Raw genomic sequence first — 14,167 nt, 5'->3', positions numbered from 1 at the left:
ATTATTTATTTAATATATTAAATACTATTACATGTTTTTAAAAATGAAATCACTAAACGCAGTGTCAATTTTTTTTTTTAAAACTAAAATCAATCTCTAAATAAAACTACCAAACGCATTTTCAGAACTAATTCAAAAATGAAAATAAAAACGTTTTCATTTTCGTACAGAAAACAAAAACGTTTTGGAACCAATTCCAAACGCACCCATAAATTTTATCCGTTTGTTTTCAACATATTCAAATAAAAAGAGATGTCGCTGCATTACTTTTTTTTCTATCTGATGTAAAACTAATCCTATGAGATGTACTTTCTCGAGAATGTAAAAATTACAATTTTTATACCAAACGTGAAAATATGAGAAGATTTCCATTATCATCAAAATATTACCCCATACTAAACGTAAATTTTTTAGTGTTGAGAACATACATTTAACGAAAAATTTTAAAATCTCAACTCAAATGTAACACAAAATTTTCAGCTCCTCACCTTTCAATTCTTTAAATATAATAAAAATTTAAGCAAAAACACATTACAACAATTTCATAAATACACTGAGTTGACTATCAAACTTAAAAATTTAAGGGCAATTTGCTAAACAATCACATGTTTGGAGAGACAATTGTGCCGAAAATCCTAAAATTTCGACAGGTAGAACAGTGATTTGTGATGCATAAAACCACATCGATTCTGAATGCTGACCCAGGCCTTTGACGAATACATAAACGGCGATTCTTTGTCGTTATTTCTCCACCGCTTCCCAATTCTGAGATACACACTAGAGCCTCTCTCCAAAATCCTTTGTTAATCTCTCTCCATGGCCAACCGTGCCGGCTCATCCTCTGCCCCTCGGGTAACACACCCAAAATCACCTCTTTATACCTACATATACATATATACACAAACATGTTGTTTTTTCTTAATCTCTAATAAGCTTTTCTCAATCATATTCATCAGGAAAATCCCCCCACAGAAGAAGGAGAAGAAGAATTGATATATGGAGGTGAATCAGGTTGGGTAGAGGCTCGTACCTCCTGCGATCACTTGTCTTCCCTGTCGTTTGATCTCACTCACATTCCCACACCAGATACTCCTTGCCACATGTAAGCAGTTCTTAATTTTTAACTTTTCCTTACAACTTTGATATTTAGTTATTTACGACGCTTATGAACCATCTCTTCTTTTAGCAATCACAAATTTATTTATTTATTTTTTTAAAGTTGTGAGCACCCAGATGAGAATTGGCTCTGTTTATGCTGCAAAGAGGTTCTGTGTAGCCGTTTTGTTAACAAGCACATGCTCAACCATTATCACAATACAAGTCATTCTTTGGCACTTAGCTACAGGTAACCATCTAATTACCCATTTCTTTAGAATTCTCTCTCTCTCTCTCTCTCTCTCTCTCTGTGTGGAAGGTTTGAATTTATTTGTCTTGTTATCTTTCCTTGTGGGGTTTGGAAAACAGTGATTTATCAGTTTGGTGCTTCTCCTGCGACGCCTATTTAGATGCTCAAGTGATCCGGCAACTCCGTCCTGTCTATGAAACGGCTTACCTACTCAAATTTGGCGAGGCCCCACCTTCCAGGGCAGTCTAACCCAGGGCCGGTCAAAGTAGAACGGAAACCGTTGAACCGGACCAATCCTGCGGTCGGACATTAATGCCACCATGACAAATGTTCCGAGGTTCAAGGAATATCTATACATGATGTTTAGCATTTAGTAACATGTTTTGTTTTGTGTCTATCTAATATCTCTCTAGTTTTCACGGGAAATGTGTTGTACTTTCTTGGGGTCTGAAAATTCAGTACTAAATGTTTTAAGAACACTGTTTTCTATTTTATACATGTTGTGTACTTTGGCTATGTTCGAGTGGAATTGCCAACATTAAGTCAGTTGCAAGAGTAAAATATAAACATTGTATTTCAATCATCACAAGTCTTAAGCTGCTTCCGTCAACAAAGCGAGTACTAAAACAGCTTGGCTATCCAGAAAATTATACAGATGGATCATACAAAGTTAACTTGGATGCCCCTCCACCATGAGATTTATAAAATGATTAGTACGATCACCGATATAAACGGCTATTACAACATTATAGAAACCCATCACAGGGTTAGAATAAGTATGATAATGTTAATTTGTAGCACCAGGGAAGACTAATGTTTCTCCTAGCACATCGCACTCACGGTTCTCGCATTCCGCCTTGCCCCACCTCGCCTCAACCCGCTCACAGGGAAACACCGGTTTTCCAATGCTGCAGCAGGCATTCTCGCATTAGCAACAAGAAAAACTAAAGTAGTTTGTCTAGGGGGACAGAATTCTATAAGATATCTGGTTTGCCCGAGTGACAAAATACTAGGCAAATTGGAATGACTGGTGATCTAAATTCTATTTTAGCAACTTAACACACTTTTTATATCCACCACTGCATAAGGTATTGAACGAATTGAGTCGATATGGTCAAAGAACGAAGAATACCTTCGGTTAACGAGATTATGCACATAACAGAGCCACTGGGAGAACTCAGCTTGGGATCCAACTTGTACAGGGTTTTCTCTGACAGATACAAATACCAAATAAAATTAGAAAGAAGGGGCTTTAGGAGAATATCTTCATTTTCAAATTTAATGCAGCAGCATATCACATAATGAGATCAAAGATAAATAGTTTTCTAAATGCACAGGGATGATTTGATACTCATGTAACTATAAAGAAAAAAGAAAGTGTAATCCAATTTGCATTCATGTTCTGTAGATGCTGTCTCGGCAATTATCTTTTGCAATGACAAACTAACTAATGAACGCCAGTTATGGCACTCAGGTATCATTGCGAAGAATAATTTTGTTACGCCCCCAAAATCGATAGCATAGGACTTACTAGAGTGACAATATAAAGGGCTTGTTGGACATGGCTTCCTAGTCAAAAGCTGCTTAAGCAGAAGTGTTTGGATGTATTAGAATTTTAGCATATTGTCATATTTTATGTATTTCAAATATTCCTTTTTTTTGTTTTTCTGTTATGCCAGCTGTCTTGTGAGGTAAGGATTGTGTGAACCAAATCCAAGGCCTCTCTATATATGTTTTCTCGGTTGTACCTCTTCTTGAGTAATGAAAGATAGTTTCTTATTCTTCTTCATTTCTCTTTCATTCTTCTAATATGGTATCAGAGATTTAATCATCTGCTCTTTCTTCTTCTCTCTTCTGACTCATTTCTTCTCCTTCCTTCTGACCCATGGCTCGTGGTGGCCAGAATAACAATAATAACACAAATCGATTTTAGCCTCTCACCCCTACTTCTTCTCCTACTACCCAATCCATTCCAAATCCAGCCGCCATGGATAACATCAATAGCCCTTTTCTTCTTCACAGTGGCGATCACCCAGGATTAACTCTCGTCTCTCATATACTCACTGGTCCGAACTACAATACCTGGAGCCGTGCCATGCTTATGGCACTCAATGCCAAAAATAAGCTCGGATTTGTTCATGGTTCTCTTCAGCAGCCCGCCTTTGTTGATCCCACCGCTGGTATTTGGTCTCAGTGCAACAGTATGGTGACCTCTTGGTTGCTTAATGCCGTCTCCAAATAGATTGCTGACAGTCTCCTTTACCTTGACAGCGCTCACGCAGTTTGGGCCGATCTCCACGAACGATTTCGTCAGAGTAATGCTCCACGCATTTTTCAGATCAAACAACAGCTTCATGATCTCTCACAGGCCTCTCCGGATCTCAACACTTATTTCACTCGGCTGAAAATTCTTTGGGATGAACTTAAGAATTTTCAACCCGTTCCCATTTGTCAATGTGGAGGTATGAAGGCATGGATGGATTATCAACAACAAGAGCATGTGATGCAATTTCTCATGGGTCTCAATGACTCATATTCTGGGACAAGAGGCCAGATCCTAATGCTGGATCCTTTGCCCTCTGTTGCAAAGGTGTTCAATCTGGTCGTTTAGGAGGAACGACAAGGCACCATCAGTTCCATTCCCACTGCTCCAAGGGATTCTTTGGCCTTCAGCGTCCCTTCATCACAACCACCCCTTCTTCCGACTCCAAATGTTCCTGTTGCGGCGGTTTCATCTTCTCAGTCTCAGCCCAAACGTGACCGTCCGATCTACTTTCATTGTGGACTAACGGGCCATTCTGTGGATCAGTGCTACAAACTTCATGGTTTCCCACCTGGTTACAAGCCCAAGCCTAAGGCCCAAGCCCAAGGCCCAAGCCCACCAAAGCTCCATTCAATGATGTGAGACTTCTCGCCTCACTACCTCTGCTTCTACCGCTGCTACAGCAACAACTTTCTCTCCTCCGTCTGACCAGCTCTCCACTGATCAGGTTCAGCAACTCATTGCCTACCTCAGCTCGCAACTTCAGCTTCGTGGTGCCTCCACATCTGGATCTCAATCGGCTATGGATCCTTCTGTGTCCCATGTCAATGGTAATCTCTCCACTGTTCTTTCTCTTTCGCATCCATCTGTTCCGCCCCAAACTTGGGTTATTGATTCTAGTGCCACACACCATGTATGTTGCTCTCTCTCTCTCTTTTCTCACTCAAAAATAATTCACCACACTACAATCACCCTTCCTAATAGTCAAACTGTTGATATTACTCGAATTGGTACTGTTCCTTTATCTGATTCCTTGATTCTGCACAATGTCTTATTTGTTCCCCTGTTCTCTTTTAATCTTCTCAGTGTGAGTGCTCTTACCCTCAGCCATTCCTGTCGTGTTAAGTTTTCTTCCGCTTCTTGTATCATTCAGGACCTTACTCGGGGCTTGACAATTGGGAGGGGTAGCAGACACAACAATCTTTACTTTTTAGAACTAGGAGCTCCAATTTGTAATTCCATGTTTTCTTGTTCTGTATTGTCAAAGCATGATGTATGGCATTTTCGCCTAGGACATTCATCTCCTGTAAAACTTCAAATGCTTCATAATGAATTACAAATTCATGGTTCTCTTTCAAATTTTTCACCTCATTGTCGCATCTATCACATGGCTAAACAAAAACGACTTCCGTTTATTTCGCATAACCATATGTCTGATAAGCCCTTTGATTTGATACGTATTGATATTTGGGGCTTTTTTCATGTTGCAACTACCTTTGGGCATCAATATTTCCTCACTATTGTTGATGATTACACTAGAGCTACTTGGGTTTACCTTTTGCATGCAAAATCTGATGTGCCCATTTTTCCAAATTTTTACACCCTTATTCAAACTCAATATGGCGCTCCTATAAAATCTATCCATTCTGATAATGCCCCTGAGTTAGCTTTCACTGATTTTTTCCGCTCTAAAGGCATCCTTCCTTATCATTCTTGTGTTGACACACCGGAACAAAATTCCGTTGTTGAACGCAAACATCAACATATCCTTAATGTGGCACGCGCCCTTTTTTTTCATTCTTATGTCCCACTTTGTTATTGGGGTGATTGTGTTATGACAACGGTCTATTTAATTAATCGCACTCCCTCACCCTTGTTGTCCAACAAGACACCTTTTGAACTTTTAAATCACAAAAAGCCTTCTTATGCTCATTTACGTACATTCGGTTGTCTTTGTTATGGTTCAACTCTTCCTCGTCATCGCACTAAATTCACTCCTCGGGCTTGAAGCTCTGTGTTCCTTGGCTATCCCTTCGGATACAAATGATACAAACTTCTTGATTTGGAAAGCAATAAAATCTACATATCCCGGAATGTGCAGTTTCATGAAACCATCTTTCCTTTCGTCAACTCTCAACCACCATCTGTCCTTCATGACTTCTTTAGTCATCGTGTCCTTCCCACTCCTATCTCTACTCCATCCGAGTATCCTAGTGCTCCATTCGTGCCTACTTCTGCTCCCTATGGCCCTATATCAACTCCTGCCCTTGATCATTCTATCACTTCATCCTGTCCTCGTCGCATTATAAAACCACCCTCTTATTTGTCAGATTACCATTGTTATCTCGCCACTCATGATTCCCCTGCTTCGGCAGTCTCCTCCTCCACCTCAACTCCATATCCTCTCTCTTCCTTTCTTAGCTATCACAAGCTTTCTTCACCATTCCGTCACTTTATCTTGACTATTTCCTCACACACGGAACCTAAGTCATTTTCCCACGCCATTAAGAATCCGTTGTGGCGTGATGCCATGAATATGGAGCTGCAGGCTTTGGAAGAAATGGGACATGGTCCATTGTCTCGCTACCTCCTGGTAAGCATTCCGTGGGATGTAAATGGGTCTAAATTTCATGCAGATGGTACTGTGGATCGTTATAAAGCCCGTCTTGTGGCCAAAGGGTTTACGCAACAAGAAGGTATTGACTTCCTTGACACCTTTTCCCCTGTTGCCAAAATTGTTACTGTTAAAGTTTTGCTTTCGTTAGCTGCTGTTTCGGGTTGGTCTCTTACCTAACTTGATGTCACCAATGCATTTCTTCATGGTGACCTTACTGAAGAGATCTATATGGCTTTGCCTCCTAGTTACGCTCGTCGCAAGGGGGAGACCTTACCTTCCAATGCTGTTTGTAGGCTTCATAAGTCTTTATATGGGCTGCGACAAGCATCTCGACAATGGTTTCATAAGTTTTCTACTGTTTTGATTTCGAAAGGTTTTACTCAATCCGCCTGTGACCATTCTTCATTCATCAAAGCTTGTGGGCATTCCTTTTTGGTACTCTTGGTATATGTCAATGATATTATCATTGCTAGCAATGATCAAGAATTAGTGGATGCTCTTAAGTTAACATTGAGCAAACGATTTAAGATGAAAGATTTGGGTGCTCTACGATAGTTTTTGGGTCTTGAAGTTGCTCGTTCCAGTACTGGAATATCTATCTGCCAACGGAAATATGCACTGGAATTGCTCTCTGATCCATGGTATTTGGGGTGTAAACCGGCTTCTGTTCCTATGGAACCGAACCTCAAATTATCCGCTTCGGATGGCGAAATGCTCACTGACCCTACCAGTTACAGACGGCTGATTGGCAAGTTGATTTATCTCACCATTACCAGGCTTGATCTCAGTTATTCGGTTAATCGCCTCAGTTAATTCTTAGCTGCTCCGCGAACTCCACATTGTTACACCCGAGCCTAGGAAGAATAAATATGAACGGATGTATTCTAGAGGAGCTCGCAACGTCTTCGGTTGGGGAAGGGATGTGAGTGCGTGAGGTAGTTGCTGAGCTGGATTATAGGCAGGTAGGCTAGGCTAGGGGATAGTGGCTAGGGAGGAGGTAGAGAGTAGGGAGGTTACAACGGATTGAGGGGTTCTTAAGGGGGAATCGGAGAGAGAGAGAGACACGTTGAGAGAATATTGTTTTTACCATTTTTGTATTCTTGGCCGAGCTGAGCTCGTGGTTGTTCCAGGGACGATTAATGAATTGGATCCTTTGGTTGAGGATCCTTCAGTAGTCTATCTGTGGTGTTCTTGTGTTGTTGTGTGTGAATTCGTGTTGCAGGTACTCGGAGCCCAACAGTTTGGTATCAGAGCGCATCCACGGTCTAGGTGAGAAGAGAATGACGAAGGGGGTTACTCAGGGCGATCGGGTGGAGAAATTGGAAAAGAAGTTGGATGAACTAACGGAGAAGTTGACGGGGTTCGACCGACTGGAGGAGTGCCTCAAGGGCTTACCTCAATTGGTGACTAACCTCGTCAATGAGGGCTTCGAGAGCTTCAGTCGCGAGAAGCCGGACTCCGCGACGAAGGAACGAGGGAAGGAGGCGGCCACCGCTTCCGCCACCGGAGCAGAGGAGGCAAACGCCGTCGCAGGGCAAAGTGAACCATGGGATCTGACTTCTGCAGATTTTCCCCCGGCCAGGCGACCACAGTACACGGTGCGAACGGATGGGCTGCGACCTCAGGGGGCGACACTAGACAGAGAGCAACCAGCCGCTTGGACGGGAGGCCGTTACCATCAGGAGAGGAGGCGCGGTCCGGAGCGCTGGGAGCTCGGGGGAGACCGTCGCAAGACAGGAGAGGAAGTGCCGCCTTGGGCTGGTGGTGAACCTCCCAACTTTGTTCCCCAGCGCCGGCGATTAGGGGGCAGCCCACCTCGGGTGGATTTACCATCTTTTGATGGAGAGGGGTGGCCGGTATGGGAGAGACGGGTGGAGCGTTACTTCCGGGTCCATATGATCCGACCCGATGCTAGGGTCCATATGGTGGCAGATTACCTCATAGGTAGAGCATGGGAGTATTACGAGTGGGTCATGGAGGAGGAACCAGGCATGGACTGGGAGGAGCTAAAACTCTCCTTCGGGCAGCGTTTTGGGCCTAAAGAATTCAGATCCGTTCAGGAGCAATTGGTGGGCGTGAGACAGCTGGGCTCGTTGGCGGAATATGGGGAACAATTTCAGGAATTGTCAGCCCGTATCCAAGGAATGGATCGAGGGACTACCTTAGGAATTTTCTTGAATGGGCTGAGTCAAGATCTGCAGGACGATGTCCGGATGTCGCAGCCTAGGAGTGTACACGAGGCAATCCAACTGGGCCTGCAGCTGGAGCACAAAATGAAGGCCCAGGGAACACGTGGAAGAGTAAACCACGTGTTCCAACCCAGCCCACATCACCAAACGACAGGTCATTTGGCAACTAACAAGTGGGGAACAGCCCTGGTTAGCAACCCGCGTCCCTCATATGAGCAGACCTACAGAGTTGCTGGACCGGGACCGAGAGAGGGCGGCGGTGGCCCAAGTCCGGCACAACTGGAACGTCAACGGCGGAAGGATAATCGGGAGTGTTTCCGGTGCGGAGAGCCGTGGGTGGGCGGCCACCGGTGCAAGACCAGTACGCTCAGGATGCTCGAAACGGCGCCCGAGGAGGAGGACGAGTCTGAGAAGAAGGCGACACCGCCGGAGGAAGGCCGTGGCGGAACCGACTCTGAGGAGGAAGAAGGGTTGCTGCTCTTCCAACCGGACCTTAGGTTGCAGGCCTTAGCAGGAATCAATGGAGGCGACACCTTGAAGTTGTACGGCCACATACATGGAAAAAAGGTAACCATTCTAATCGACAGTGGGGCAAATTCTTCTTTTATCAGTTGGAACAGGGTTAGGGAATTAAAATTGACGGTGCTCCCGATTCCGGAATACGCAGTAAAGGTAGGTGATGGTTACTGCATGACAATTGGGAGCATGTGCCGTGGAGTGTGTGTGGAAGTGTCTGAGTTGGAGTTTGAACTGGACTTATACCCTTTTGAAATTCCGGGAGTGAATGTAGTCTTAGTAGCGGGTTGGCTCAGACAGCTGGGCACCTTTAAAGCGAACTGTAGACAGATGTGGTTAGAGTTTGAACTGGAAGGGAAGGTACATCGACTGATTGGGGTGTCGGCGTTATCCCGCGAGTCTGGGGGCCGCCGTGGCCAAAATGGCTAGGAAGGGCGAAGAGTGTTATATGATACAGTGGCAAAGTGCTCCTTCTCCCACTGCCGGGAATGGCAAGGCAACGAAGCCTTTTGTGGAGTAGTTGGAAAAGGAATATGGGACGGTGTTTTCTGGAAAATTGGAATTACCACCATCGAGAACGGGGGATCATGCCATCCTACTACACCCGGGGGCAAAACCCCCAAATATCAGGCCATATCGTTATCCCCACGCATAGAAGAATGAGATAGAGCGCTTAATAGCCGACATGACAGTGGCAGGGATTATTCGACCCAGGCAAAGCCCATATTCGAGTCCGGTGCTATTGGTCCGCAAGAAGGACGGAAGTTGGCGGTTTTGTGTGAACTATCGGGAATTGAACAAGTTGACAGTGCCGGACAAATTTCCAATTCTTATAATCGAAGAATTGTTAGACGAGCTTCACGGAGCATCTTGCTTTTCCAAGCTCAATTTAAAGAGTGGTTACCACCAAATACGCATGAGGCGGGAAGATATCGAGAAAACGACATTTCGGACGCATGAGGGGCACTATGAATTCTTGGTTATGCCTTTTGGGCTCACGAACGCTCCGGCTACCTTTCAAGCAATGATGACCGAGTTGTTCAAACCCCTACTTCAGAAATTTGTTCTAGTTTTTCTGGATGACATATTAATTTACAGCCACAGCCCACAGGAGCATTTTGGCCATCTACGCACCGTTTTGGGGCTGCTGAAGGAAGGGAGTTTTGTGCTCAACCTGAAAAAAAGTCTGTTTTTCCAAGAGTCGGTGGAATACTTGGGACATCGCATTTCCCAGAAAGGGGTGGCAGCAGATCCGGGAAAAATTCAGGCCATGGTGGAATGGCCTACTCCAACCACAGTAAAAGGGGTGCGAGGGTTCCTTGATTTGACGGGATACTACCGTCGTTTTGTGAAGGATTACGGTGCCATAGCACGGCCCTTGACGGAGTTGTTAAAGAAGGGAGAGTTCACTTGGTCGGAGGAGGCACAGCGGGCATTCCAGGAACTCAAACGGAGGATGACAGAGACCCCAGTCCTTGCTCTACCCGACTTCAATGACACTTTTAAGGTGGAGACGGATGCATCAGGGGCTGGAATAGGGGCAGTCCTACTGCAGCAAGGGCGACCGGTGGCTTATTTTAGCAAGGGGTTGTCGCCTAGAATAATGGCGAAGTCGGTTTACGAGAGGGAACTTATGGCCCTGGTTCTAGCCATCCAGAAATGGAGAGCTTACCTCCTTGGCAGGAAATTTGTGGTACGCACGGATCAAAAGTCTCTCCGTTTCCTTTTGGAACAGCGGATTAGTACTCCGGCGCAACAAAAGTGGTTGGTAAAGTTGATGGGGTTTGAGTTTGACATTCACTACCGTGCCGGAAGAGAGAACGTCGTGGCGGATGCGTTGTCTCGACGGGGTGGATGGGCGCTAGGAGGGGAGCTCTTGGCTATCTCGGGACCCTAATTTCTAGACACGGCGGTCGTAGAGCAAGAGATAGCCACAGATGCCAAGCTTTGCTCCCTCAAGGAGGAGTTGGGCCGCGGGGAGGCACAAGGCAGCCATTACACAGTGGAGAGTGGTGTGTTGCTGCATCGGGGCCGGATTGTAATTCCAGCGGGATCCCAGCTCAAGCAACAGTTATTGGAGGAATTTCACTCAACTCCAACTGGGGGACACGCCGGTACTCTAAGGACGTACAAGAGAATTAGCGCTAACATGTATTGACCGGGTATCGCAAAGGATGTGCAACGGTTTGTTGCCGAGTGTGGGGTTTGTCAACAACACAAGGTGGAGTCAACGAGTCCGGCCGGGTTACTACAGCCGCTGCCCATTCCCGAGGCAGTGTGGGAGGACATCTCGATGGATTTTATCGAGGCGCTGCCTAAATCCAATGGGCATGAGGTCATCTTCGTGGTGGTGGATCGCTTAACCAAATTCGCACATTTCATTGCACTTAAGCGGCCGTTCATTGCGAAGTTGGTGGCAAAGGTGTTTTGCCGGGAAGTGGTGCGCCTTCATGGCATGCCCAGGAGTATAGTGAGTGATCGGGATAAGATCTTCACTAGCCATTTTTGGAGAGAGCTATTATGTCTCCAACGGACCACCCTACGCATGAGCTCGGCATATCACCCCCAAACGGATGGTCAGACCGAGGTGCTTAACCGTTGTTTGGAGGCATATCTGAGATGCTTCACCAGTGGCCAACCTAGGCATTGGAGTAGGTGGCTGTGCTGGGCGGAATATTGGTACAACACCAATTTCCACGGTGCTACTCGCATGACACCATTCCAGGCACTCTATGGTCGGGCTCCCCCTACTTTGGCCCGCTACACAGGGGGCAGAACCGCAGTGGGTTCGGTGGATATGCAACTTTCAGAACGAGATGAGCAGCTAAAACAACTACGCTACAATTTGGAGCAGGCGCAGGAACGCATGAAGTGCTATGCGGATCAACGACGGGTGGAACGGGAGTTTCAGATTGGGGAGCTCACGTGGCTGAAACTACAACCCTATCGGCAGGGTACCGTGGCCCGGCGCACCAGCAACAAGTTAGCCCCAAAGTATCATGGCCCTTTTGAGGTAATCGGCAAGGTAGGCCCAGTGACCTATAGACTTCGGCTACCAGAGGGGTCCAGGGTGCATCCGGTTTTTCATGTGTCAATGCTTAAAAAGGTGGTCGGGGGGCGTGCGGTTTCGCAGGAACCAGTGGTTGTGGACACTGCAGCAGACATCCCTGAACCTCTGTTTCTAGAGAGTTTGCTGCAGGGGCGGCTGAGGAAGCATGGGGGGCAATCGGTGAAGGAAGTGCTGGTTAAGTGGCAGGGACGGTACATCGAGGACGCTACCTGGGAGGCTGTCGCAGAGCTGTAATTCCGTTTCCCTACCTTCGACCTTGAGGACAAGGTCTCTTTTGAGGAGGGGAGTAATGTTACACCCGAGCCTAGGAAGAATAAATATGAACGGATGTATTCTAGAGGAGCTCGCAACGTCTTCGGTTGGGGAAGGGATGTGAGTGCGTGAGGTAGTTGCTGAGCTGGATTATAGGCAGTTAGGCTAGGCTAGGGAATAGTGCCTAGAGAGTAGGGAGGTTACAACGGATTGAGGGGTTCTTAAGGGGGAATCGGTGAGAGAGAGAGACACGTTGAGAGAATATTGTTTTTACCGGAAGGGATGTGAGTGTGTGAGGTAGTTTCTGAGCTGGATTATAGGCAGTTAGGCTAGGCTAGGGAATAGTGCCTAGAGAGTAGGGAGGTTACAACGGATTGAGGGGTTCTTAAGGGGGAATCGGTGAGAGAGAGAGACACGTTGAGAGAATATTGTTTTTACCATTTTTGTATTCTTAGCCGAGCTGAGCTCGTGGTTGTTCCAGGGACGATTAATGAATTGGATCCTTTGGTTGAGGATCCTTCAGTAGTCTATCTGTGGTGTTCTTGTGTTGTTGTGTGTGAATTCGTGTTGCAGGTACTCGGAGCCCAACACACATCTCCAAGCAGCACTCCGCATCTTACAATATATCAAGAGAGCTCCAGGACAGGTCTTTTCTTTCCTTCTAATTCTACACTTCAACTTAAGCCTTTGCGGATTCTGATTAGGGGACTTGCCCTGATATACGTCGCTCTCTCACTGGTTTTTGTATTTTCCTTGGATCTTCACTCATTTCTTGGCGATCAAAGAAGCAGCAAGTTGTCTCTCGTTCTTCGGCAGAAGCTGAATATCGCTCCATTTCCAACACCACGTGTGAGATTGTCTGGCTCCTCGGTCTTCTTCGTGAACTGCGTGTTCACCATCATGGTCCGGCGTTACTTTATTGTGACAATCAGGCCGCTCTTCATATAGCAGCCAACCCCATCTATCATGAGCGCACCAAACATATCGAGATTGACTGTCATCTCGTGCGAGAAAAGACACAAGATGGGATCATTAAAACAATGCATGTAGCGACACACAATCAACTGGCAGATCCTTTTACCAAGGCCATACATTCTTCTCAATTTCATCTTCTCTTGAGCAAGATGAGAATTCACAATCTGTATTCTCCATCTTGAGGAGGAGTATTAGAATTTTAGCATATTGTCATATTTTATGTATTTCGAATATTCATGTTTTTTGTTTTTCTGTTATGCCAGCTGTCTTGTGAGGTAAGGATTGTGTGAACCAAATCCAAGGCCTCTCGATATATGTTTTCTCGGTTGTACCTCTTCTTGAGTAATGAAAGATAGTTTCTTATTCTTCTTCATTTCTCTTTCATTCTTCTAATAGGAGGATCTATTAGAACAACTTTGGCTCTCTAGAAAAACTTACAATTAAAGCCAAAAAGATATGACTTCTAAAAAAGTACTAGCACAATAATGGCTTGTCAAGTGCAAAATATGGTGCGTTTAGAATTGGTTTCAGATTGTTTTTGAAAACGTTTCTGCACGTCTTTTGAGACACGAAAATGAAAACGGTTTGCAAACCGTGTTTGTTAGCAAATGTTTTAAAAACGAAAACGAAAACAAAAAACAGTGGGTGCGTTTGGAATTGGTTCCAAAACGTTTTTATTTTTTGTATGAAAATGAAAACAAAAACGTTTTTATTTTCATTTTGGAATCATTTCTGAAATTGCGTTTGGTAGTTTTATTCAGAGATTGATTTCAGTTTTAAAAAAAACTGAAACTGCGTTTAGTGATTTAATTTTTAAAAACATGTAATAATATATTAAATAAATATTATTATTAATATATATTAAATGAACGTTAACAGAAGAGTGGGGGGGGGTGCAGTCGAAGAAGAGCAGCGGCGGCGGGCGAGGGGGGCCAGTCGG

At 45.1% G+C, this 14,167-nt stretch overlaps 2 protein-coding genes across 2 annotated transcripts in view; one reads left to right on the top strand and one right to left on the bottom strand.

Moving 5' to 3' along the window:
* The first annotated feature begins 764 nt into the window (after positions 1–764).
* On the top strand, positions 765–1,783 carry LOC21394775 (histone deacetylase 6). Its single transcript, XM_010100786.2, has 4 exons — positions 765–852; positions 957–1,102; positions 1,220–1,345; positions 1,465–1,783. Exons 1-4 carry the CDS (start codon positions 817–819, stop codon positions 1,592–1,594), a joined length of 438 nt encoding a protein of 145 aa, XP_010099088.1. The 5' UTR covers positions 765–816; the 3' UTR covers positions 1,595–1,783.
* Positions 1,784–1,897: 114 nt separating this feature from the next.
* Positions 1,898–14,167, bottom strand: part of LOC21394774 (FAD-linked sulfhydryl oxidase ERV1) — a 16,653-nt gene continuing 4,383 nt past the window's right edge. Inside the window, exons 5-6 of the mRNA XM_024167387.1 lie at positions 2,478–2,555; positions 1,898–2,253 (exon numbers count right to left, since the gene is read on the bottom strand). Coding sequence (XP_024023155.1) covers positions 2,133–2,253; positions 2,478–2,555 — 199 coding nt within the window. The 3' untranslated portion in view covers positions 1,898–2,132. The remainder of the gene's footprint in view (positions 2,254–2,477; positions 2,556–14,167) is intronic.

The sequence above is a fragment of the Morus notabilis genome, unplaced genomic scaffold (assembly GCF_000414095.1).
Source record: "Morus notabilis unplaced genomic scaffold, ASM41409v2 Scaffold28, whole genome shotgun sequence".
In the NCBI taxonomy this organism is placed as follows: domain Eukaryota; kingdom Viridiplantae; phylum Streptophyta; class Magnoliopsida; order Rosales; family Moraceae; genus Morus; species Morus notabilis.
This window is presented reverse-complemented; position numbering and strand designations above follow the sequence as displayed.